The sequence below is a fragment of the Orcinus orca genome, chromosome 2, assembly GCF_937001465.1.
Source record: "Orcinus orca chromosome 2, mOrcOrc1.1, whole genome shotgun sequence".
Taxonomy (NCBI): domain Eukaryota; kingdom Metazoa; phylum Chordata; class Mammalia; order Artiodactyla; family Delphinidae; genus Orcinus; species Orcinus orca.
In genome coordinates, this window is record NC_064560.1 from 175,125,609 (window position 1) to 175,148,781 (window position 23,173).

Here is a 23,173-nt window from a genome sequence, read left to right on the forward strand (position 1 = left end):
AAAGCACACAGAGCTTTGGTGGGTTGGTGTCCACTGTCCCAATCTATCGGTATATATAAAACGGTGCTCCTGAAGCCTGCTTTGCCTCTCTTCCAGAGCTAATGTTGATAGACATGAAAGTCTCTGCAGGCTCCCCAAAAGTGCTCTATCTCTGTACATTGGTCTCGCCAGTATTAGAATTGTCAGGTTCCCAAACCCTCTAACGGCCACTTCTGGGGAAACAGTCACGTGGGCCACGGCGGGCAGTAAGAGACCAGAAGCCCAGGGTGGAGCTGGCAGTCCTCCTGCCATAGGTCTGGGCCAGCTCACACCGTTTCCCTGGAAGTGTGTGATGACCCAGAACCTGCAGTCCTCTCCCTCAGCCTCCACCGACCTACACAGTCTGTGGGAGGCGGGGCTTTAGCCCACATCCTTCTTGGGTTACCTACCCTGCTGGGCAATGATAGACCACCAGGTTTTCATTATTTTTTAACCTGTCACCAGCAATTTAAAAATGCGCTCTGCATCGTGACTGGGTATTCCTGTATATAAAACTGAAAAAACTTTTATGTAACATTTATCCTTACTGTTTGCAGTACACTCTCTTCACTGTTCTTTGCTATTGGAAAAAAAAAAGACAAAAAATAAAGGCTGGTGGTGATCCTCTAAATTGATTTCATGGCTCACTAATTGTTCATGACCTGTGGTTTGAAAATCCTTATGCTAGGTTCCATGTCACTGCATGGTCTGAGGTGCGTTTGGGGACTAGACAGGTAAAGTATAAATCTGTGGAGTGGGGGATTATTTCAAAATAGCACGTTAAATTATATCACTGAGATACATAGACAAGTTATTTGCATATTCACACTTCTATAAAGAAATGTACACTCTGCCTCTTCTCCTAAAGCATGCTTCCCACTTCCTTTTGCTTTCTCACTTTTGGTAGCGGCAGAGCTACACGAAATACTTCACTAGCCTCTTAACTTCTGTAAGAAAAGCAGCAGTGCAGGTTCAGCGGTAAAGAGCTAGTAGGGACCCCCAGGTGCCAGGGAGGGTGGGAGCTCAGGCTTGGAGGGGGTGGGGCACAGCCCAGCTTCCCTGAGTTTTTCCTCGTGGGAATGCAGGCCCAGTGTGGCCAGGGTTTGTATCTGAAGAATTCAGAAATCCGGACTTTTTTGTACAAAATCTCCCAATCTGGACAACACATTAATGTTAAAACAGAAAAAAAATTAAACCAAACCAAAATAAGCAGCGGTGTGGTGCCGCCCAAACTTATCTGCAAGCTAGGGACAGCCCAGAAGTGGCCAACTGCTTCAAAAGCAGTGTTTCCTGATGTTTCTCCAGGGCCCCGCCCAAGTTCCCACTAGGCTTTCCATCTCCCGAGCAGAAGGCTCTCCCAGAACCTGCTCTTTCTAGCAGAGAGATTGAGAGACAGACGGACAGGCAGACAGACAGACAGAACGCCCCGTGGGGCATCCGTGCCCTCCATCCTTGAGGGCTGTCTCTTGTTCTTGCTCCTTCCCTGCTGCGGGAGGACCCTGGGCCCCCCCCAGGGTGACAGGGAGCAGGCTGTGGGCTCAGCGGCAATTATGCTGAAGATGGACCTCAGCCCCTGTTCGGATGATGAGTGGATAAATGGCAATTCATCAGCCTTCCCCCGGAAGAGTAGTGTTGTCATTATTGTTTCCTTCAGACAGAATCACCGCTCCTTTTGCCCCGGCACGTGGCTTAAGAAGGAAGGATTCTGTCCTACCTGCCGAGGGTGGTCAGAGAGGGAGCTGCCCCTTCTGCGCAACAGGAAGGCGCCGGCCTAGGCTGCCCAGCCTCTTGAATCCCGTTATTCTTCTGTGACCCCCGTTTCCATCCAAGCTCTTCTGCCGCTAGTGACATAGGACTGGCTCATTCGGACAGTGGGTTCGGAGTTCAGCCTCACCAGGACAGTTAGAGGCAGTGGTCCCTGGGAACTCAAGCCAGGAGCAGAGCCTCCCCTCCACACAGACAGAAGGCAGCCGTGCTGGCGGCGGGGGCCAGGGCGGGGGCTGCGTTCAGGATTCCTTTGACTTTGACTTAGAACAGGTCATAAACCTGGGTCATCTGCCATCACCACGGTGGGGATGCCCTGGGTACCCGATGCAGTTTACCTTTGTGCCCCACCTGCTGCCCTGAAGGTCCCACTCAACCCCCTACCCCTAGTTGCTCCGTCTCTTCAGTTGGCCCTTTAAGAGTTGAAAAGTGCAGCCTAGGAGGTCCCCTCAGAGTTGTTCCATACTGTTCTTCCAACTTTACCTACCTGCTCACTTCCCCCTCCCTGACTTCAGCCAAAATTAATCCTTTCTACCCTCCTTCCTTCCTTCCTGCCTTCCCTCCTTCCCACCTTCCTTCCCTCCTTCTAGCCTTCCTTCCCACCTTCCTTCCCTCCTTCCCACCTTCCTACCCTCCTTCCCTCCCTCCTTCCTTCCTTCCCTCCCTCCTTCCTTCCTTCCCTCCCTCCTTCCTTCCTTCCCTCCTTCCTTCCTTCCCTCCCTCCCTCCTTCCCTTCTTTTACTCTGTCTCTCTCTTTCTTAACAGCGCAGTTATAGTCTATTTCATGGGAAGTAGTCTATTTAGACTTAGGTTTATGATTCTACTCTTTGGGGATTATTTGCCTTTTGCGGAAGGTGCTGGTTGGCCCCCATGCAGCTCTTACTGGGAGGCCTTCTTGGCCTCCTGCTGGCCATTATGATGCTGCCACCACCCTTTGCCCTCGATCATCATGGTGATTGATTTCTGACTTAAAAGAATTCATAGAAAACGAATACTCTGTTATCACAGAAATTTTCACACATACGGGAAAGTTATGTCCGTGTAACCCACACCCAACTTTAAAAATCTTCAGCGTTTAGCAGATCTCATTTAGAAGACTTAAGATCAGTGTTTCTCAGAGTATCAGTAGTGACCCTCTTGGATTAGAATTACTGGGAATTTGTTTAAGATGCATGTTCCTGGGCTCCGCCCCCCAAGACCAACTGATCCAGAAATCTCTCGTTGCTGGGTCCAGCAATCTCCACGTCTGACAAGCTTCCCAGATGGTTCTTACACACGTTCAGCTTGGGGAACCAGGACCTCACATAGCGACTGTGCAAACAGACTTCCTGCTCGTGGAATGTCTTACTTGCCCACCATCACTCACAGGGCCTTCCAGTCCTTCACGTGGAGGAGACAGAAAGTCAGGCCTGAACTGAGCGGCTAGTTTGTCCCCTTTTGCTCACGGGAAGATACACATGTTAGCACAGCAGCTTCAGATAAGACCCAAGGCCTCAGTCCTAAGGAAGTGCTCTGTAAATTGGTCAGTTAACTGTTGAAAGGAAGGCACCATGTCATCTATACCCTTTTGCGTTTTGAGCTGCTCACTCAACTTGCACTTAAGCTCAACAACTTAATTTGGAGTCATGCTGAAATAAGGCCATAGGAAGGCATTACTGTAATTTTCTTACACTGGTTGTGGGCCTTGGTCTCTAAAGAGGAATCTAGACAAATAAAGTACTTGGGTTATGCTAATTTGCTCCCACTTTTGAAACCCCCTCCAGCAGGCCATGTCAGCGCAGGAGACTAGAGGGTTCTCATAAACCTTGTCTCTCTTTTTTTCAGGTCAGGAAGGAGGGCTTCTGAAGAGATAGAAGAGTATGTTTCCAGTATTCTTACAACATCCTGTGGTGACCATAGTCAACAGTGCAGTCTGGGTGGTCCTCATCTGTTCAGCCTTTATTGAACACAGCATTCAAAGACAGACAGCAGGAAGTTGGCCATGGGCTGGGGCTGGAGTTAGTAACACTAGTCAAGGGTTCGGTTAATGCGGCTCCCTCAGCTGAAGGGCTGGACTCTGGCATTGATGCTCATGTCGTATCTCCCGCTGCGTGGTTTTTAGAATTGTATGTTCAGGTATCAAGAGTACTGACCCATGGGTTCTGCTTTACTGATGCAGATGGGCAGAAGCAACTCCAGCCTTCTAAACCTAGCCCCTTCTCCTAAGACTTATATCAAAAAGAAAGAAGGAAGGTTTCTGGGTAAAGATGGAATGGGAAGGTAGGGCCATGGATCTCATAGCTGCGGGGTGGATGGAGCATCCCGTCCTGGTCGGGGTGACGCTGCCTGTGGGACGTAGCACCCCATGGCTCGTGTGGCCGTACGTGGCAGACCAGCTACCAAATCAAGTCTGACCAAGTTGGTGGAGGGAGTGGGTCCAGAAGCATTTTCATCTGGGAGAAAGAATGGAAGCAATGACAATATAGGGTTTTCACTTTCTGCTTTCCTTTCCTTCCTTTTGGGGGCAGTCACCGCCTCAGACAGCAGAGCCTGGATGGATCAGATGATGGAGGAGGTAAGATGTCCTTGGGGAAGTCAGAAGGGCTTCCAGAGACGTCCCAGAGCATTTCCTGAGCTACAGTTAAGGCGCCATTTGCTGCAGGCTTACTGGAAACATCCCCGGTGGCCTCATGCTAGCCTTTTGTTTTGCATCTCTGCGCCTTGCTAAGTGCTACTGCCCCTGCCTAGAATACCCCACCTTCTTCTTTATCCACTAATCCTCTTTGTCCTTCAAAACTCAGCTGGAAGCATCACCTCCTCTGAAATGTCTTCCCTTCCATCCCAGCCTTTCTCTGAGTCTGATGTTCTTTCTCTGTACCGGCAACCTCCTGGGCAAACTTCCATTGTAACACACCACCATGGCAACAATAGCTAATACTTATCAGGTGTTTATTATATCTCAGGCACTGTCCCACCACTTTATAGATGTTAAAGCGTTTCATTTCACAACAACCCTATGAGGCAGTACTATTATTATCCCCATTTTATAGTTAAGGAGACTAAAGTACAGAGAAGTTAAGTTGCCCATGGTCACAGAGCTAAGTGATTATCACACTTCAATTCTTTATTGGCTTGATTGTTCTTCCAGCCAGGCTCTAAGCTCCTTGATAGTGGACACTGTGTCTTAGTTATCTTTGCATCTCTCATGCACGACACACAGTAGCCAGTTAAAGGCTGACATTGTAAATGAGGGAGAAACAGCACTTACATGTCCAGCAGCCATGTCACAGCTGAAACCTGTGTTCAGAAACTCAAGAGAAAAGGTAAAGTTTGTGTGTACTTTTACAAGAAACCTACTAGAGTGGAGGTTATCTTCAAGACCTAAATGATCAAAGCCTCTTTTTTAACCCACATATTTACCATTTCCACACTATTCCTTTGTGCAGAATTCAGTTTCCATCTTGTATCATTTCCCTTGTGCCTGAAGCGCTTCATTTAACATCTTTTTTGTAGAGCAGGTCCTCTGGCAACAAATTGTCTCAGCCTTGTTTGTCGGAAAATGTCTTTACTTTTCACCAGATACAGAAGTCTGGGCTGGCAACTCTGTTTTTCCTTTGAGCATTTTAGATACTTAGTTCATTGTCCTCTAGCTTGCACTGTGTCTGAGGAGAGCTCAGTGGTCCTCCTTATGTTTGTTCCCCTGTATGCAGTATATCTTTTTCTCCTGCTTTTAAGACTTATTTCTCCTTATTTGTTATTCTCAGCAGTTTGGTTATGATGGGCCTTGTTGTGGTTTACTTTGTGTTTATCCTACTTGAACTTCTTGAGTCTGTGCATTTATGGTTTTCATCAGATACAGATAATTGTAGCCATTGTTTCTTTTCTTTTTTTTAAATTGAAATATAGTTGATGTACAACATTATGCTGGATCAGGTGTACTATGTACTGATTTGACATTTGCATACATTAATGAAATGATCTTCATGATAAATCTATCTGTCCCCATACAAGTTATTGCAGTTTTATTGACCATATTCCTTATGCTGTCTGTATATTACTTCCCTGTGGCTTATTTATTTTATAACTGGAAGTTTGTACCTCTTAATCCTCTTTCCCTATTTCACCTCACCCACCCCTGCTCTGGCAATCACCTGTTTATTCTCTGTATCTGTGAGTCAGTTTTTGTTTTGTGTTTGTTTTGGTGTTTAAATTCTGCACATAAGTGAGATCATAAGGTGCTTGTCTTCCTCTGTCTGACTTATCTCACTCAGCATAATGCCCTCCGGGTCCATCCATGTTGCTGCAAACGGCAAGATTTCCTTTTTTTCATGGCTGAGTAATATTCCACTGTATATATATATATATACCGTATCTTTCTTATCCATTCATCTACTGATGAACACCTAGGTGGCTTCTCAAATTCCAGCTGCCTTAGCCCCCTAAACTTTGACCTCTGTCTCCTCAGCTCAGCCAGACCTCCCTCCCCATGCTCCACTTGGGGTTCCCCACCCCTGTGCCAGTGTCCAGGAAGCATCTCAGGCAGAAGCCAGGGTGACTGCAGGGCCCACTTCATTTGTTTCCCTTCCCTTGGGGATCACAGTTCTGTGTTTTCTGTGTGAAAACAGTTGTATCTTGTATTTTTTCCAGTTTTCTAATTGTTTATAGCCGGAAGGCAAGTCTGGTAACAGTTATTCTCTCATGGCGAGAAGTGGAGTCCCAAAGCCTTCTATTAAATAACCTTTGCTTGCAACTACAGAGTGGAGGAGAGAATTAAATCTGTAGAACATGGATGGTTCTCTTGCCTTAGCTACCTCACAGGATTAGGGCGAGGGTCATATAGGACAATCGTGAAATATTCTGGGATGGTGGTTAAAATACAGATTCCCAGGCCACCCACAAAACAGAAGCTGGAGTTTGGGGCCCAGGGATCTGCATTAATTTAAGTAAGCTCCCTGGATAAATATTTCGCACATTGAAGTTTGACAACCCTGCTGTAGTGCCTCCAAAGCCAGGATTGAAGACTGGAGGGGGAGTTGTGTGCAAGAGTACTTCTGCCTCATCTCCTTCCAAAGGGGTTTGAAGGTAGAAAGGGAGTCTCTGGAGGTCAGGAATTCAGCCTGCACTCTAGGAGTTAGTAAGAGCTCCTGGGCCCGCTGCTCCCATCGTTCTTCAGCACTTCGCTTTTCCATTATCTCTTATTGACAAGCTCATTTCTTTTTGCCAGATATTCCTCCTTAGCTCTGCTCACTAAATTCCTCTCAGCTGCCAAACTTCTCCACCCACTAATAATTCCCAGCGGCCCTGTTCAACAAGGTATCCTGCACTTCTTTTACCAGAGTCTGCTTTCCCAGATGTGTTCCTAGGATGTCCTCTGCCAGTGCTACACTGGCAGCTGTGATGATCAGTGATCGGTGGCTACTGCCACCCTTTGGGTTGGCCTGTCCTCACAAACGCTCTGTTGCTTCAGCCATTGGTTGCATAGGGCAGCAGGGCAACCACCCAGGAGGATGTTCCCTGGACTCAAGGAGGCAGGTCCCTGCCAGACATGAACAGAGCTGTTTGGTGCTTAAGGCGCAGTGTGCTTGGAAATTGTGATGCTGATGAATCTGAGGTGCTCGTTCAATTCATGGTCTACAGAAGGTCTATTCAACTGGGACTTTTCTCCACACCTCTCCCCACCCCACCTTGGACCTCTTTCCAGCTCCCCTCCAAGGACCTCTGAAATCCCACCTTCTCCATTTTTTTCAGTGTGTGAACATGCTCCATTTCAAGGAGTACCTGTTAAATATTACAGCAAAACCCTCTGAATACTGAAGTTTACACACATCACAAATGCATTATTAGAAGGTTGTGCTGGCCGCCATTGTGACATCATCACGTTAGAATCAAATTGTTGCAGGGGTTTTTTTTGTAAATTTATTTATTTATTTGTTTATTTTTGGCTGTGTTGGGTCTTCATTGCTACGCACGGACTTTCTCTAGTTGTGGCGAGCAGCGACTGCTCTTCGTTGCGGTGCTTGGGCTTCTCATCGCGGTGGCTTCTCTTGTTGCGGAGCACAGGCTCTAGGTGCGCGGACTTCAGTAGTTGCAGCACGTGTGCTCAGTAGCTGTGGCCTGCGGGCTCTAGAGCGCAGGCTCCGTAGTTGTGGCGCACGGGCTTAGTTGCTCTGCGGCATGTGGGATCTTCCCAGACCAGGGATCAAACCCGTGTCCCTTGCATTGGCAGGAGGATTCTTAACCACTGCGCCACCAGGGAAGTCCCAAATTGATGCAGTTTTAAGCAACTCTATAGGCCACCTTGTCCAAACCTGCCATTTGACGTGTTAAGAGATTGAGCTTTACAGATTATTATACAGAATCTCAGGACTCAAAGGGAAGCTCTGATCTTCTGACTCTCAAGGGAACAAACACTCTGCTGTCATACTGTGGTGTCCACCAGCATCACTGCCATCACCAGTATTACCAAACATTTACCGCGTTGTGTAGTACTTCTTTTTTCTCATTTAATTCACAAAACAAATCTATGGGAAAGTTCCTTTAAATCAGTTTTATTGAGTTCTAATTTGCATACAGTAGACTGCATCCATTAAAAGTACACAGTGTGAATTTTTATACATGTATATACCCAGTTAAATCTCCACCACCATCAATATACAAAACATTTCCATCACCCCCAGAAGTTTCTCATGCCACTTGCCAGTCCACCCTTCCTCTGCCCCTCCAGGCAGCTATGATCTGTTTTTTTGTCAAGATAGAGTGGTTTGTAGTTTCTAGAATTTTATACACATTGAATCATATGTATGTACGCTTCTGTGTTTGGCTTCTCCCGCTCACTGGAATGGTTTTGAGATGCATCCAGCTGGTTGCATGTATCATTACCCTGTTCATTTTTATTGCTAATATATGGACATAGCACATTTTGGTTATCTAGTCACCTGTTAAAGGACATTTCAGTTGTTCGTTATCCCCATTTTAAAGATGAGCAGACTAAGGCAAAGAAAGGTAACCTTGCCAAAAGTCACACAGCTAGTAAATGACAACATCAGGATTTGGAAGGCAGCTGTGCTCACCACTCTATTACTAACGCAGCATAGCTCAGCACCGGGCTTTGAATGCAGGTCTTGGCTCCAGCGTCCTTGCTCTTGGCCTCTGAGCTGTAACAATGGTGCGACCCTCCGCTGTGCTGGCATCTCCTTGCACAGGTTGGTTGTGTCCATGTCAGTTCCCAGGTGTGTAAGATAGAGTGCTGGCATTACTGACGGGAGGCTTAATACAATTTCATTAAGGAAGGGGAGAAGAAAGATACTGTTTTCAGAGAATACCCCTACTATTCTTTTCCCCTTCCCAAACTTGGAATGTGAAATTTGTGAATTGGCCTTAATTTTGGCTCCAGAGGTTTGACGCATAAAAGCCTTTCTTGTCAGAGTGCACTTGATGTTACCTTCTAGGAGGTATGCCTCTTCCCTGGCATAAATCTGTTTTCCATGCAGTTATGCCTGAGTCCAGTAGTGGAAAATCAGTTCATATGTTCCACTTCACAGTCGACTTAGTCCATTTCACTGTATGTGAATGTTTAGAATCCATTATGCAATAGGAATCATATGTTACATATAACTAGTTTCTAGAATTATCTTTGCTCAGGGAATTACTTGGTTGGCTAGTTAAGGCTGCTCCTTTGAACTTAGAATAACCAGTGGGTGGGGAGACTCCACGAAATGATTGCCCTGAACCATCCATGGACGCTCATTCAGCAGTGACATTAAACAGATCTCTGGGCACCTGTGAGGGAACCTGCTGGTTCCCTTAATAAAATCACATCCAGTTCCTTGAGGTCATTAGTGAGGAGTATTCTCACCTGGGAAGGGACTGCTCGTCTTCTGGTACTTGGTGGGGGTGGGCAGTTGATGAGTCATCTCAAAGGAGAAGATGAATCTCCAGGAACAGAGATGAGAAGCCACGGTCCAGGGCCTCCTCCCAGCGCCTTGGAGGTGAGTTCCACTGAGGAGAGCCAGGGGGTCTTCATGCAGCACCTCCTGTGGCTCGTGCTGCTCCCATGCCGATGGGGATGAGTGAGACAGCCCGTGCCCTCCAGGATTCTCTGACCTAGTGAGAAATGCCCGCTCTTCTTTCCTCCTCTTCTGTTTTTGTTTTGTTTTTGTTTTGTTTTGTTTGCGGTACGTGGGCCTCTCCCGTTGAGGAGCACAGGCTCCGGACGTGCAGGCTCAGCGGCCATGGCTCACGGGCCCAGCCGCTCCGCGGCATGTGGGATCTTCCCAGACCGGGCCACGAACCCGTGCCCCTGCATCGGCAGGCAGACTCTCAACCACTGCGCCACCAGGGAAGCCTATCTTTCCTCCTCTTCTTTTATAGAAGACTTTGAGAAGCCATGTCTCTCGAGATATATTTCTCAGCATTCAGCCTCCCTGGATCACTCTTGATACATGGTGCTTCTTCTTCCCTGGGGAAGAAGCCGAGGGAGAGAAGAGAAGCACTTCCTCCCATCCATTGACCCCTCAGGCTTCCGAGGGAAGAGAACAGAAAAACAGAAGAAGGAAGGAGCTGTTGAGATCGGGTGTGTTTTTTGAACGAGAAGCGAAGAGTGAGTGCCGTGTAGGGGTGGTTTGGGGGATCTGTTGGTTAACCGGAATGTATTGGCAGCGGGACTGTTTGCAAGACCAAGGCATGCTGAGCTCAAATGTTTTTAGGGGCCAGGCAGGTAATATAAACACTTGAAACAGCAGAAGTGTTCAACTGTAAAGAATGGTGGGGCCTGTGGTGAGCTTGGAGGGGAGATGGCATGACCTGAAAGTTTTCAAATGCAGATTTCAAAAAATGACAGAATTTTAAAATATCACTTTATGAACAGGACAAAATGCATCTGCAAGTTGGATTAGGGCTTTGGGAAGGGATTTGCAAATCCTTCCTAAGACATTGGAGGGCTCTCCTCTAGGGGAACACAGGACTTTGTTGGGGAGACAAACCATGAAAGATGGAAAGCATTACAAGGGTTAAATAGCTTAGACAGCAGTGTACTGAGTGACAAAGGTAGCAAGTAGTTGTTGCTATATTGGTGATTTATGTTATTAAGGGCTGTGAGGTCAGAAGAGGAAGTGATCCCTGTAGGCTGAGGGCCCTTCAGGAAGAAGGAAGAACTTGCCTGGGTCCTAAAGGCTGAATAGGATTAGGTTAGGCAGAGAAACACGTGCACAGCCTTCCAAGATAAGTTGCCTGGCATGAGGAGCGACTCCACGTTGAGGATGAATAAGGGGTTCATTCACCATAACCAGGAGGGAAGCTGCTTCTGCAGAGTTAAGCCCTGATTCTGGTCCATTCTCAACTACAGATAGTCAACATCCCCACATAAACTGCCTTTCATGAAGGTTAAAGATTGCCAGTCATCTAATTTGCTGATTCTAGGTAGATTTGCTCACAGCTAGAGCTGACACCGTGCTTCAGGGAAGTTGGGATTCGTGGTTCTGGAGAACAGCTAAGAATAATGGACAGCCAGAGCCCCCGAATGACCTCAGGGTCCCAAAATTGTAGGATGGCAAAGCGGATCTTTCCTTTAGTGGCTTAATTATCCATTCCTATTCTTGGAATCAAGTTTCTAGTTTGCCCTAGGCCTTCAGACTTCTTTTGTCACGGAAGGTTGTATGTTAGAGAAAGAACATTGGATCTGGAATAGGAGTGAACCCAGTCTCTACAGGTGACATTGGGCAAGTCATTCATTCACTCATTCCTTTAACCACCATTTGTTGAATACCTGCTATGTGTGATGCTTGGAGCTGGGCACTGGGAACATGATGGTGTACAAACCATTCTTAGTCCTTGCCCTCATACAGCTTACAGTCTAGTCGGGGATATGGGGACTAATCAAACAGTCACACACTAAATAAGTAAGGACAAATTGCAGTTGAGTCCACTGAGGGAGGAGTCTGGAGTGCCATGAGGGAGAATGACGTGGAGACCTGTTTGGGGTTGGGAACTGAGGGAGGGCCACTCTGAGGAAGTGACTTTCAAACTTCGACTTGAAGGAAGAGTAGAAGTTGCCAGCAGGGACTTCCCTGGTGGTCCAGTGGTTAAGACTCCGTGCTCCCAATGCAGGGGGCAACAGGTTTGATCCCTGGTCGGGGAACTAAGATCCCGCGTGCCACGTGGCATGGCCAAAAATAAATAATTGCTTGCCAGCGAAAGGAGTGTGGAGGCTGGGGGTTGGGAGGACCCTGGTAGAGGAGACAGGAGGCACAAAGTCCTGTCATGTCTCTGACGCCAGAAGTGTTTCCAGGCCTGTTTGGTCTCTTCCGGCTCTAAAATCCAGCTCTCAGAAAGTGAACTCTGGATGGAAAGTGAAACTTCAAAAGGGGCACTGAGAGGCACACAAATGGGAGAAAAGAAATTCTTTGTGTTTAAAAAAGGTAAACAGTATTCAGACTGAGATCATCTCTTAAAACACAATTAGATGTGGACTCAACTTTCAAAAAGTTTATCTCTGAGGTAAAGTCAAATTAAGAAAGAACTTGTGAGCCCCCCAAATAATGGCTTTAAAAAAGTGGAAAGTCTCTGAAAACAGGAGCTTAAAAAAAAGGATTAGCTCTTTCTTGCCTATAACCATCGCATCTTGGTGTAACCCAGGACTGTGGGTGGAATTATAACTCCCTCTTCCTGGCATCTCCCAGTGCCTCTGGGGCATGCCACCTCCCCACTGGAGAGGGCTGTGCTCTTTGCATCCTGGGGTCCAGGTGTGACAGAATCGAATACCTTAAAACCTTAGGAGTGATAAATCCTATGGCCAACCCAAAAGTGTGAAATTCCTAAAGGACAGGCTGAGTTGAGCCACTTCTAGCCAGGGGCAATTGGGGACTTAATTCTGCAAGTGTAGCAATCTGGATGATCTGAGAGCTCCAAATTTAAGGGTAATTGCTCAATTTTCTATCCATGTCAACAGGGAAAATAGGTAAAAGTGGCTGAACACAGCCAAGCAATGAGGCTGGATGAGATGTGAGATGCTAGACTGTCAGTGGAATTAGAAAAATGCTATATGTAGTGGGATATCGCTTTGTCGCCCCTCTCCCCGTTCATCTCTGTCTCCGGGCTTTCTAACTCTCTTTTGGGCTCTTTCTCATTGCCTGCTTAATCCTTCCACCCTATCCTTCATCCGTTCTCCTGCAAGCAGCAGTCACTATTGGCCCAAGCAGTTTTAATGTGGAGAAAGAGAAAGTGGAAAGAATTCTTTAAGTGCAGATAAATTGGAACCCTGATATCTCAATTCTTTTCTCTTGCTTAGTATGAATGTTCCGTTATGTTGGCATTCCCTTCCTTAAGCTTACTGCAGCACACTGGACTTATTAGGTAGTACCCAAACCTAGTTCCTTTGCCTCCCTCTCTGTGCCTTGTTAAGCTTCATTCTGTTTATAAGATACTGGGTATGAAATTTGAAAAAGAAGTCCTTCTTATAGGAAATGGTATTGATAATCAATGTTTGTAAGTGTTTACCAAGAGCCAGGCCCTGTGCTGCTTTACCTGCAATATTTCAGTTAATCCTCACAACATTTCTATGAAGAGACACTGTGATCATCACCCTTTTACAGAAGAAGAAATTGAAGTTTTGTGATGTTTAGTAGCTCACAGAGGTCACATGGCTAGTAAGCAATGATGTGCTGGGAAATATTTAACAACCAGCTCTCTGGGGGAGAAAAAGTCCTCATTGGTAGAGTTTGCCGATTTCTGTGGTGTAAATGCTCCCATGAGGGCTGTTTTCAAGCTCCCAGCATGACATCAGTGACCACAGAACTGGGAAGAGATGGACGGTAGCACACCAGTATGTTTCCATCATACAGGTACATTGGATGTAAATAATTTCAAGAGCATAGGCAAAGTAAAATGTAGTAAAATTTAGGAAGTGGTGAGTTTTGAGTATTACCTTTGTTTTTAATATAATTTATTTAATTATAAGGATGTATAATTTAATCTTTAATGATGTTTATGTTTAACAACCTGCATGCGAAATTCCTAAAATTTTTAGCCAGCATGAGCTGCTCCAGGACATCACTGCTAGTAAGTGATGGAGCTGGAGTTGGGACATGGCCTTTGTGACTCACGATCACCTGTTCTCACCACCTTCGTCTTTGCTCTCAAAGTGTTAGGTTCGTTTCTCAAGCCTGCTTATCCAGGAAGCTTGCCTCCACTCATAGTCCCACTGCCCTGTTGCAGATTTGTTATCCTTTCCTGACTCTCAGATTAACCCACTGGCCCCTGTCCTCAGCTCTGCTGATCCTTTCTCCGTGAAGTCTTGGCAGCAACATCCAGGCTGAGCAGAGAAAAGCCAGAGAGACTAGGTCTTTAGGGCTCTGCGACACGAAGCAGAGTCTTCAGGTTGGACCACGCCTCTCCTTCATGTTATGTTTTCTTTTCTATCAAATCCATTGGGATTGCTTTTAGATAATGAATTCTCTCCTGGGTCCTTTGGAGAGGAGAGCCTATTTTAAGGGGAGAGGAAGGAGTGTCACTGGGCTTGTGCAGGTGTCAGGGTGAGTAGTGGGGAGTATGGGAAGTTTGGAAGAACAGAGACCCCGCAGGGCACTCCCTGGGCTGTGGCGGGCTATGGCTGGAGCTCTCCCACCAGCGCAATGCTTTGAGACACAGCTGAGGGAACAAACTGACATCACAGAGACTTGGGACACTCAAAAGACTGCATGGAACGTCAAAGAGCCCCAGCCAGGGGTGTTGGATCATGGTGCCAATACTGAGCTGAGATCATCATGGGCCACAGGTAGACTCTGTGCAGGTTCATTTTAGTATAGAAAATAAACTTTCTGTAAAGTGATTCTCTAAACAAAAGACTTGGTGCGCTTTACCTGTAGGCCATGTCTGTGGCTGGGACATTTGGAAAGACTTCCATAGGCAAATATGACAGTCAGGTGTTTTTGGGTTTTTTTTATCACTAGGTATATGAGAATGGACAGCCTAGAAATAAGGATGTCGTAGAGATAGAAGGCACCTCATTTTGGTGATGAGGAAACTTGGGACAAAAGTTGACGAGTAACTGCACATGGTCAGCAAATCAGGGGCAGATCTGGGACCCAGGTTTCCTACTCCTACTCAGGTGGACCCTCTAGTACAGCTCTGTGGACCAGGAATCTGGGTTCAGTTCTTCCCTGATAGACAGTTAAGGCCACATTCCTGGCAGCAAGAGAAAAATGAACTCTAGTAGATGTAGACTCTTGGGGCCCCAAGGGCAACTTCTTTACTCCCCAGTGTGGGTTTGGCCCCAGAGTGAGTGAGATGCCAGAGGAGTTACAGGGGACTTGCCAGAAGTTTCTCTAATGAAGCAAGAAAAGTTGTTTTGACTTGCTGTTGTTTTTTGCAGGAGGTAATTCAGGGTCCCATTCCCCTACCGTGGGACAAGCATACACCATCATGGAGTAGGTATCTAGGAGCTGATGGGATGGAATGACTTAGCTCAACACACATAGTAGAGACTGGTTTGGCTGCGCTCTTCTTGCCTCTTGAAGAGGCAGAGAGTCAGGGGAGCTTCTGCAAATGGAGTTAAGCTTGGAGCACATTTTGGTTGTTCTGCTTTGTCACCTCAGTTGTTCCGTACCTCGCCCTGGTCCAGCTGCAAAGCACAGCCCAGAGCGTTGACCAGACCTCCTGCTCTGCTGGCAGAGCTGGAACAGAGTGCTCTAGGCCCCTAGTGGGCCCCTACAATCTCTGGGTCACACCAGCCTTTCAAGCTTTCCGTCACAAACAGCTCTGCCCGAAACGTGGTTGACAGCGACCTCTCTGGGACTCCATTTTCTTTGTTCACGTGAGCAGCTTACTGGGATGTCCCCGTCTGAAGAGGAAGAGTGGGGAGCATGACACAGACGTCCTGCACCACGCATGCACGCGCATCGTAAAGGAAGCAGGTTGTATTAACCTTCCTCCAGGAACACAGAGAAAGCTCTGTCAGCATTCCATCGTGCTGTAGTCGGTTTGGAGGAATGTGGTCAATAGTAAATCATCCAACATTAAGCACTGACAAAAGTAAAGAGAGTTAAATCTCCCTGAAATAGTTGTAGAGATCTGGGTATTTATTCCGTAACTCCTTGGATTCTGTCCCTGTTGAATATGGAAGACGGGATCAGGGTAGGACAAAGCCAATCCCGTTTAGTTTCGTGAGATGGTCCTAGATGTGATGGTGAGCTCTGGTCCAGCTTTGGGGAGAGGCACAGGTACTTCTCCGCACAGCTGTGAAAGGAGTGGTGGATGAGGGCAGAGAGGAGATGAGGCCATATTGATGAGAACCATTGCCCAGGGACATCTTAGACTCAGATTTTTATGTGACTAGAAGGAGAGGCTCAGTGCTTTAGGATATCTGTTTCAAGTGACGGGGACTGTATAGAGAAGAGGCATGGCGTTCTCTGCCACACACAAAAAAAAGACAGGTGGATTTGTGGGTTGCTCCAAATAGTCTTTGTAACCCAAACCACAGCAAGCTGTGGCCTGGGGACTGTGCTCTCCAAGCAAACGGCCGTGATGCCTCGCTCATCTTGAAGTCTGACGGTCAGATAGTGCTTAGGTGAGACAGGAAGGGACAGGCGTGATTGTTCATCTGAAGTTGGACTCAGTGCATCACTTAGACCTCAATTGAAGTCTTTCCTTCCAACACACGGGGATTAGTTTCTAAAGAAGAACCCGAGATAACAAAGCCTAGGTATAGCAGAAATCCAGGGGAGCGGTGATAGGGGACCCTCTTACCCTAGCGAGAGACGAACTTGAGATGGCCAACTGGTAGGTCTTCCTTTCCAGCTTCAGGTCCTCCCAGCTTTCTAAAAATGCCCAGATGTTTGGTGTGTGCATGTGTGTACTCGCCTGTATGTATACACACACGCGAGGGGACACATACTGGGAATGTGATTCCTGAGTGCATAAGTGTGGTTGATGGACTGGGTTTACCTAAAAGACCCTTTAAGAGGAAGCTCTTGAAAGATGATTACAGAATTGAGACACCATCATTTAAAAGTGCCCGAGGCAAATGCCTTTGAAACTTGCTGCAGCGGAGGGACAGAGAAAGGCCCGGCAGCCCTTGACTGTTGCCCGTTCCCTCAGGACCCGCCCCCTCCCCCTCTGTCCCTCGTCTGATGAGAGCGAGCAGCAGTAAGACTCCTCATCTGTCTTATGAAAATCCGATTGGGAATGGCTGTGATCAAAACCAGCTGGCTGTCACCGGCAGTGGCCTTGCGAGGAGGGAACCGCTCAGAAGCATTCTGTATGTGGCGGAGTCACGGCTGGCACTGATCAAAGGAGCATTTTTGTAATAAATATATATAAGGAAAAAATACAAAACCTAAGGATTTAGAATAAAAGCAGGGTAGTTTGTCTTGTTTTTTTCAGCGTAACACGGAGAGGATGAAATAGAATCAGATATGCCTGGTTTCTAACACAGAAGCCAGGCATATCTGGCGGCTCTGAGAAGGTGCTCTCTGTCACATTAATACCATATCACTGATCTTGGGCCTTATTGAAGAGAGTGGAGAGTTCCTCACTTTCCATTCCTTCCAGCCACTTCATTCCTCGTCACCTTTGAAGTCGCTTACCACCCCTCGTCCTTAACACATCTCTACGGATCAAAGCTGGAACTGCCACGAAGCTCCCAGAGAGCTCTTGGGGTGGCAGGGAGCATCCCTGTTCATTGTTCTTCTTTTCCTTCAACTGTTGGTAACCACTGTGCGATTGTTCCCTAGAGACCACTCCAGTGCGTGACACCAGGGTCCTCCCAGTGTCAGGCTCCTGGGCTGAACAGGATCCTTCCCTATGGAGAACCCCTGTTGGGCCGTGCTTGCCTCCCATGAGCACTGCCTTTGAATTGCTCCAAAGGGTCAGTCCTGGCTGACGACCCTTTGCGCGGTCAATACTGACTCTTCCACAGCCCCTGGTGGACTGCGTGGGGTGATGGGGCAAATCGCATTCTAGGGGATTGCATTCATGCTCCTTCCGGAGAGTGCCACCACCCCTCTGTGGGTAATATGCTGAGGCCGGGCCTGCACACCCACAGTAGACCGCGAGCTAAGTCACCACTCAGCACAGCCTCCTGTCTGCCCACCACCCAGCCGGCACCACACCCCCTGAGGCCCGGCTTGTCTCAGAAATGGACTCAGTCCAAGCCCTCCCGTCCAGCCCGTCGTCAGCCAGGAGAGTGGCCACGGCGTGGGTGGCTGGGAGGAACAACCGGCTCTTTCGATGTTCTTCCTGAGGTCGGGGATCTCTTTCCCCAGCAGCAGGAGGAGGGGGTGGGTTTGGCAGGAGCATGGAGACATCTCAACGTACGGGACATAGATAAACCGCCCCCCACCCAAGCCAGCGCCTCAGGACGGACATCTTCCTGCCCCTGTCATTCGCTTCCTCAGGGACCCGCTTGGGCACCTTTTGCTCGTGATCAGTCCTGTTTCTCGGTCCCTGCAGTGGACCTTCTGGCCAGCAGCATCACAGTTTTCAGACTCTTCTCCCATGGCTGCCTCACTCCTCCCCTCCCAGTGACCTGGCCGGATCAGGTGAAATCACCGGGGATCGGTCCTCATAAAGCAGACCCGCCAGGGACCTGCAGATGCATTTTTGCCCCAGAACCCCCGTGCGTCCGGGGAGTGCAGGGGCCCAGGAGCTCCTCTGAGACCGTCCCTTTCCCTTGTTCCTTCGGGTGTTGGAAGCCTGTTGCCTACCACTTTCCCCTTTTCTTCTCCCTTTAAAAAAATTCTCCATTTTTTCACTTAGAAAAAAAAATTATACGATTGAGATCCACTAATTAAAGCCATTTTCTGGTATTTGGTTACTGGAGTGTTTGATGTCTCTCTGACAAGACCATGAAATGCATGGAGTGTCCACAGGGACAGAATTTGCTGAACACGGCTCTTTGTAAATGAGGGGACACAGTGTCGCAGCAGCTCATGAATATGAAACGCCCATGATGCCACCTCAGTGGACTTGGGAACACAGATGAATCCTGTCATGTGCTAAATGAGACCAATTTCTTTCATTTAACTTCATCTTCAATCAGACCTTCTTCCATTTGCCTGTTTAAAATTCCCCATACGTGATGCAGAAGGTAACAGCATTCAGTAAAACAAAGTTTTGCAGCTGCAGAGAAAAATTATAATGATCTCAGGTGTAAAGTTGCAATCTCCTGGAAACATGGACATTCTTTCCTTTCGCTCACGAGCTCTGCTGAGAGTCTGTTGACTTTGAGTGCAACATTGGGGGTTGTCTGGACTGCTCTTCTTGGGGTGTCCCTCCACAGCGTGTCCAGGCCCCTTTCGGGTGGGTTACTGAATGTGGCTGTGAATTATGCAGGGTGGACGTGAGCCCTCAGCAGCCCACGAGTGCTCTGCTGTGGCCAGGGCACTGGGCGGGGGAACAGCTCTGGGAAGAGATGGTGTGGGACCGCATGGGGCCTCTGCAGTGGGGGGCACGGTTAGTGGGTAAAGTGAGAGGGGCAGATGTCATCATTCAGCACCCGGAGGAACCTGACAAGGTAGGCCAGCCCCTGGTATCGTTTACTAAGGCGTCAAGGTCAGAAAGTGCTGGAGTTAGAAGAGACTTTATGTAGCTCTCTAGAAACCCTTCTGGCCACGACCAGAAAATTCCATTCAGAAACCCCCAACCAAGAAAATCAGCAAAGAGTAGAACCTAAAAGGGACACAGAGAGGAGGGGTTCCCTGCCTGAGCCATCTTTGCCTGGGTGGGACCGAGGGCCGGATCAGGGTGCCTCCTTCGTTCTCTCCTTCCTCTGCAGGAAGATTTACACGCCAGGGAAAGAGCCTGAGTAATGCTCAGGGTGTACTCATTACAAGCGGAGCCTGATCTAAGAAATCACTTTCTGTTCTTGTACCAAAACAAGCCAACAACAGCTAGATGTGAAGGCAGGCTATCATGAAATACGTTGCAGAGATCTGGGGCCAGGGTCTCTGCAGGAGGCAGGCAGGCTTCTTGCTGTCGAGCCACAGGGGCAGAAAAGGATCCCTCTGGGACTTCCCTGGGTACTTAGCATTTTAGTGTGCGGGTGTGATGGTATTACGGGCAACGTGTGCATTTCAGGGCAAGTGGCAGCTTCTCGCATCTTAGAAACCAGTTGTAATTGATCCTACTGGTGTTCCCACATGTTTCTATTATTTATTTCTATTACTTATTTAAGCACCCCTCATTTATTTCTGTGGTTTCATCTGGTAGTTGGTTTGTTGGTAGATCTGGCAGGCTAGTATGCTGGTATCTTGATGAGTTTTCCATTTGGCAACCTCTCTCTTTGGAATTAGCTCTTACTGCTGTTGCTGTTCATTAACAAGCCTTTACTGGGGGCTCTCTGAAGGTGGCATGTGGAGTGGGGCACGCTAGAGATCAAGAGGAAGCCCAGGGTGAAGAGCAGTGTGACCCAGCCTCAGGATGGAAGCCCAGCAGTCCATATGGACCCAATTTGGATGACTCTTCCTCTGTAACTTTGTCCCCACTCCTCCATTGTTTCTTGTATATGCACAGGCCCTTCCCAGGAGGCCTTGCAGCTCTCAAGTGAGGCAAAGCCTCTGTTGTGATGTCGTCAAATCCAGGATGTATCTAAGGATTGCTCTTGGTTGTTCTTGCGAAATGAATCCTGCCTAGGCAACTTGGGACTCAGTAACACTTATACTGTAATTAGAATGATATAGAGAAGATGGACATGGCCCATCCATGTGTGTGACTTGCAGATTTGAGGGGCATTTATTGATCCAGTTCCGTTCAGTTGTCCTTTAGTTTGCCCATCTTTGGGAATGCAGAAGTGACTGGGACGTGGTCTTCACCCTCCACTAGTTCAGCATCTAGGAGGCAGGCCGAGGGCAAATTTCACTTGCTCTACCTACAGCAAAGTAATCAGGTCCATCCTGTGTCCTTGAATATACAGCATTGTGGAAAGGTAGAGTAGGAAGCTCTGAATTCTGCCTGTTGGGTTCCAAGATGATTCACAAAGGAAGGGATGTGCATTTTCCTTATTCTGCTCATTTATCATCATTTTTTTAATGTATAGACCCTCCCTTTGCAACTTTTCCATGCTGGGTCCATCTTGGTTTGCCCCTAATATGCCTCCAAAGAGGTCTTGCCTATAGTAGGCACCCAGGCGTCTCCTGGCCGGTTGATGCAGGTCCTTCCTCACCTGGCACCTGACGCCCTCTCTCCTGCTTCGCCCCGAGCTGCTCTCTCCTGGGCCCTGCACACCAGCCACGCCACCCTTTTAGTGAGTTCCTCCTCACCTCCTAGCGCCTTTGTGCACGTTGTCCCCTGCCTGGCTTAGTCCTGCTTATCCTTCAGTGGCCCTGTCCTAGTTCAGAGACCTTCCCTAACTCGACACTCCACCCCCCCAAAATCCTGAATTAGATCCTCTCTGGACTGAATTAAGGGCATTATGCAGCATCCATTTGATAGAAAACTAGATGGTCATTTAAAAGAATAAGATGCACATGTACATTGAAAAGGACAGATAAAAGTAAGTCGCAGGACTTCCCTGGAGGTCCAGTGGTTAAGACTCCATGCTTCCGCTGCAGGGGGCATGGGTTCAATCCCTGGTCGGGGAACTAAAATCCCGCATGCCGCATGGCACAGCCAAAAAATAATTTTAAAAAAAAGAAAAGTTGGGGCTTCCCTGGTGGCGCAGTGGTTGAGAGTCCGCCTGCCAATGCAGGGGACACGGGTTCGTGACCCGGTTCAGGAGGATCCCACATGCCGCGGAGCAGCTGGGCCCGTGAGCCATGGCCGCTGAGCCTGCGCGTCCGGAGCCTGTGCTCCGCAACGGGAGAGGCCACAACAGTGAGAGACCCACGTACCGCAAAAAAAAAAAAAAAAAAAGTTGTAAAACAATGGATACGTAACATGATGCCATTTGCAAACATTTTAAAAGGACATATGTGCTGTGTATGCAGAAATTCTTTTCAGTAAACATATATGAGAAATGGTTAATAGCGATCGCCTCTAGGGAGATGGCTGGGATTCATATAAGGAAAGGACATTTTTCATCTTAAACTTGTCTACAGCATTTGAATTTATTACCACATATGATATTACTTTTGCCATTAAAAATAAAACATTAGGTCTCCCTGTTATTTTGGTCTCAGAGTCCAGTTAGCTCCCTTCACAGTGTGTGTTTTCATTTACAGGCAGCACATTTATTTGTGTTTATTGCTATCTCCCACTACACTGGTGCTGCAGGAAGACAGGGCCCATGTCGGGTTTATCTGCTGTTGTTACTGGCACCTCTAGCACGGTGCCTTTCACAGAGGGGCTGCTCCATTCATCCCTTCAAGGATGAATGGATAAACGAATGAACAAGTGAACAAATGCAGTTTCCCCACAGTGTGGCTAATTGGGCAACACGTGGGATACAAGCAGGTGAAAGGCAAGTGAGATGGCTGACATGAGAGGCTGGGAGCAAATGCAAAGAGCAGGGAAGGCCCGTTTTGTTAAGGAGTCTGAGCTGGGAGAGAGCAGCGGGTAACTGGTCAGCAGGGGGCGCTGTCTGGGGGAGCTGAAACGAAGGATGAGGGCACCCGCTGCTGCGGCACTGACGTCTCAGCCCTTATTGCCTCGCCGGCCCTTTTCCTGGGCCCGTTCGAGGCGTCCGTTCCCCTCCTTCTCCACGCAGCCACCGGGTCTCCAGTGTCGGTCCATTTTTCTCTCTGCACCATTTGGCCTTGTTGTAGGGAAGTAGCCAGTCGGCCATATGGTGAGGGAGAGACTTCCCTTAGTTATGGTTATTGGGAGACAGAGAAACACCGGAGAACAGAGGACACTCGGTCGCAGGCAAAACGAAAGCTGTCCCAACTATAGGCGGTTGTCTCACGTCTCCACTAGTAGAGGCGTCTTTGAAGTCACTGGACCTTTGCAAAGAAAGCCTCTGGGCAGGGGTGGGGACAGCCTTTTTGGGAGGGGTGCAGTTGAACTGGAGCTGGAAGCCTGCTCTGTCCATTCTTAATGACTCACTTCACGCAAGCTACTTCATCTTGCTGAGCCTCAGTGTTCTCATCTGGAAGATGGTGACAACTGGGCAGGATTAAATGAGAAAATGAGGGTAGAGCCATATAGTTTCTCTCCATGCTCAATGTTTTATCTGTTAAACGAATAAGAATAATATAGAATATTTATTACTTACTAAGCATAGTGCTTGATATTTTAGATGATCGCATGTAATACAGCAACCCTGTGAGGTGGGTGTAGTTATGTTCCCCGTTTTACAGCTGAAGAAACTGAGGCACAGAGAGGATGAAGCCTCACAGCTAGTACACGGGGGAGCCAGGCTTCGAATGCTTCCAGTGCCTGCAGTCTCAGCCACTGGACAGGAGTCTTACCCATATGTTTAAGTAACCCATTGTTTCTGTTAATGTTCTTATTATCAGCAGCATCGAAGAAAATGAAACTAAAG

The 23,173-nt window shown here is 47.9% G+C and overlaps 1 protein-coding gene across 5 annotated transcripts in view; it reads left to right on the forward strand.

The window, feature by feature from the left end:
- The window catches only part of IFT43 (intraflagellar transport 43), a 97,731-nt gene that overhangs the window by 60,376 nt on the left and 14,182 nt on the right, over positions 1 to 23,173 (forward strand). For 4 of the 5 annotated variants that reach the window (XM_004262263.3, XM_049706836.1, XM_049706837.1 and 1 more), the window contains exons 4-5: positions 3,607 to 3,639; positions 4,290 to 4,336. In XM_004262263.3, coding sequence (XP_004262311.1) covers positions 3,607 to 3,639; positions 4,290 to 4,336 — 80 coding nt within the window. The remainder of the gene's footprint in view (positions 1 to 3,606; positions 3,640 to 4,289; positions 4,337 to 23,173) is intronic. The other variant, XM_033409212.2, reaches the window with a different exon arrangement.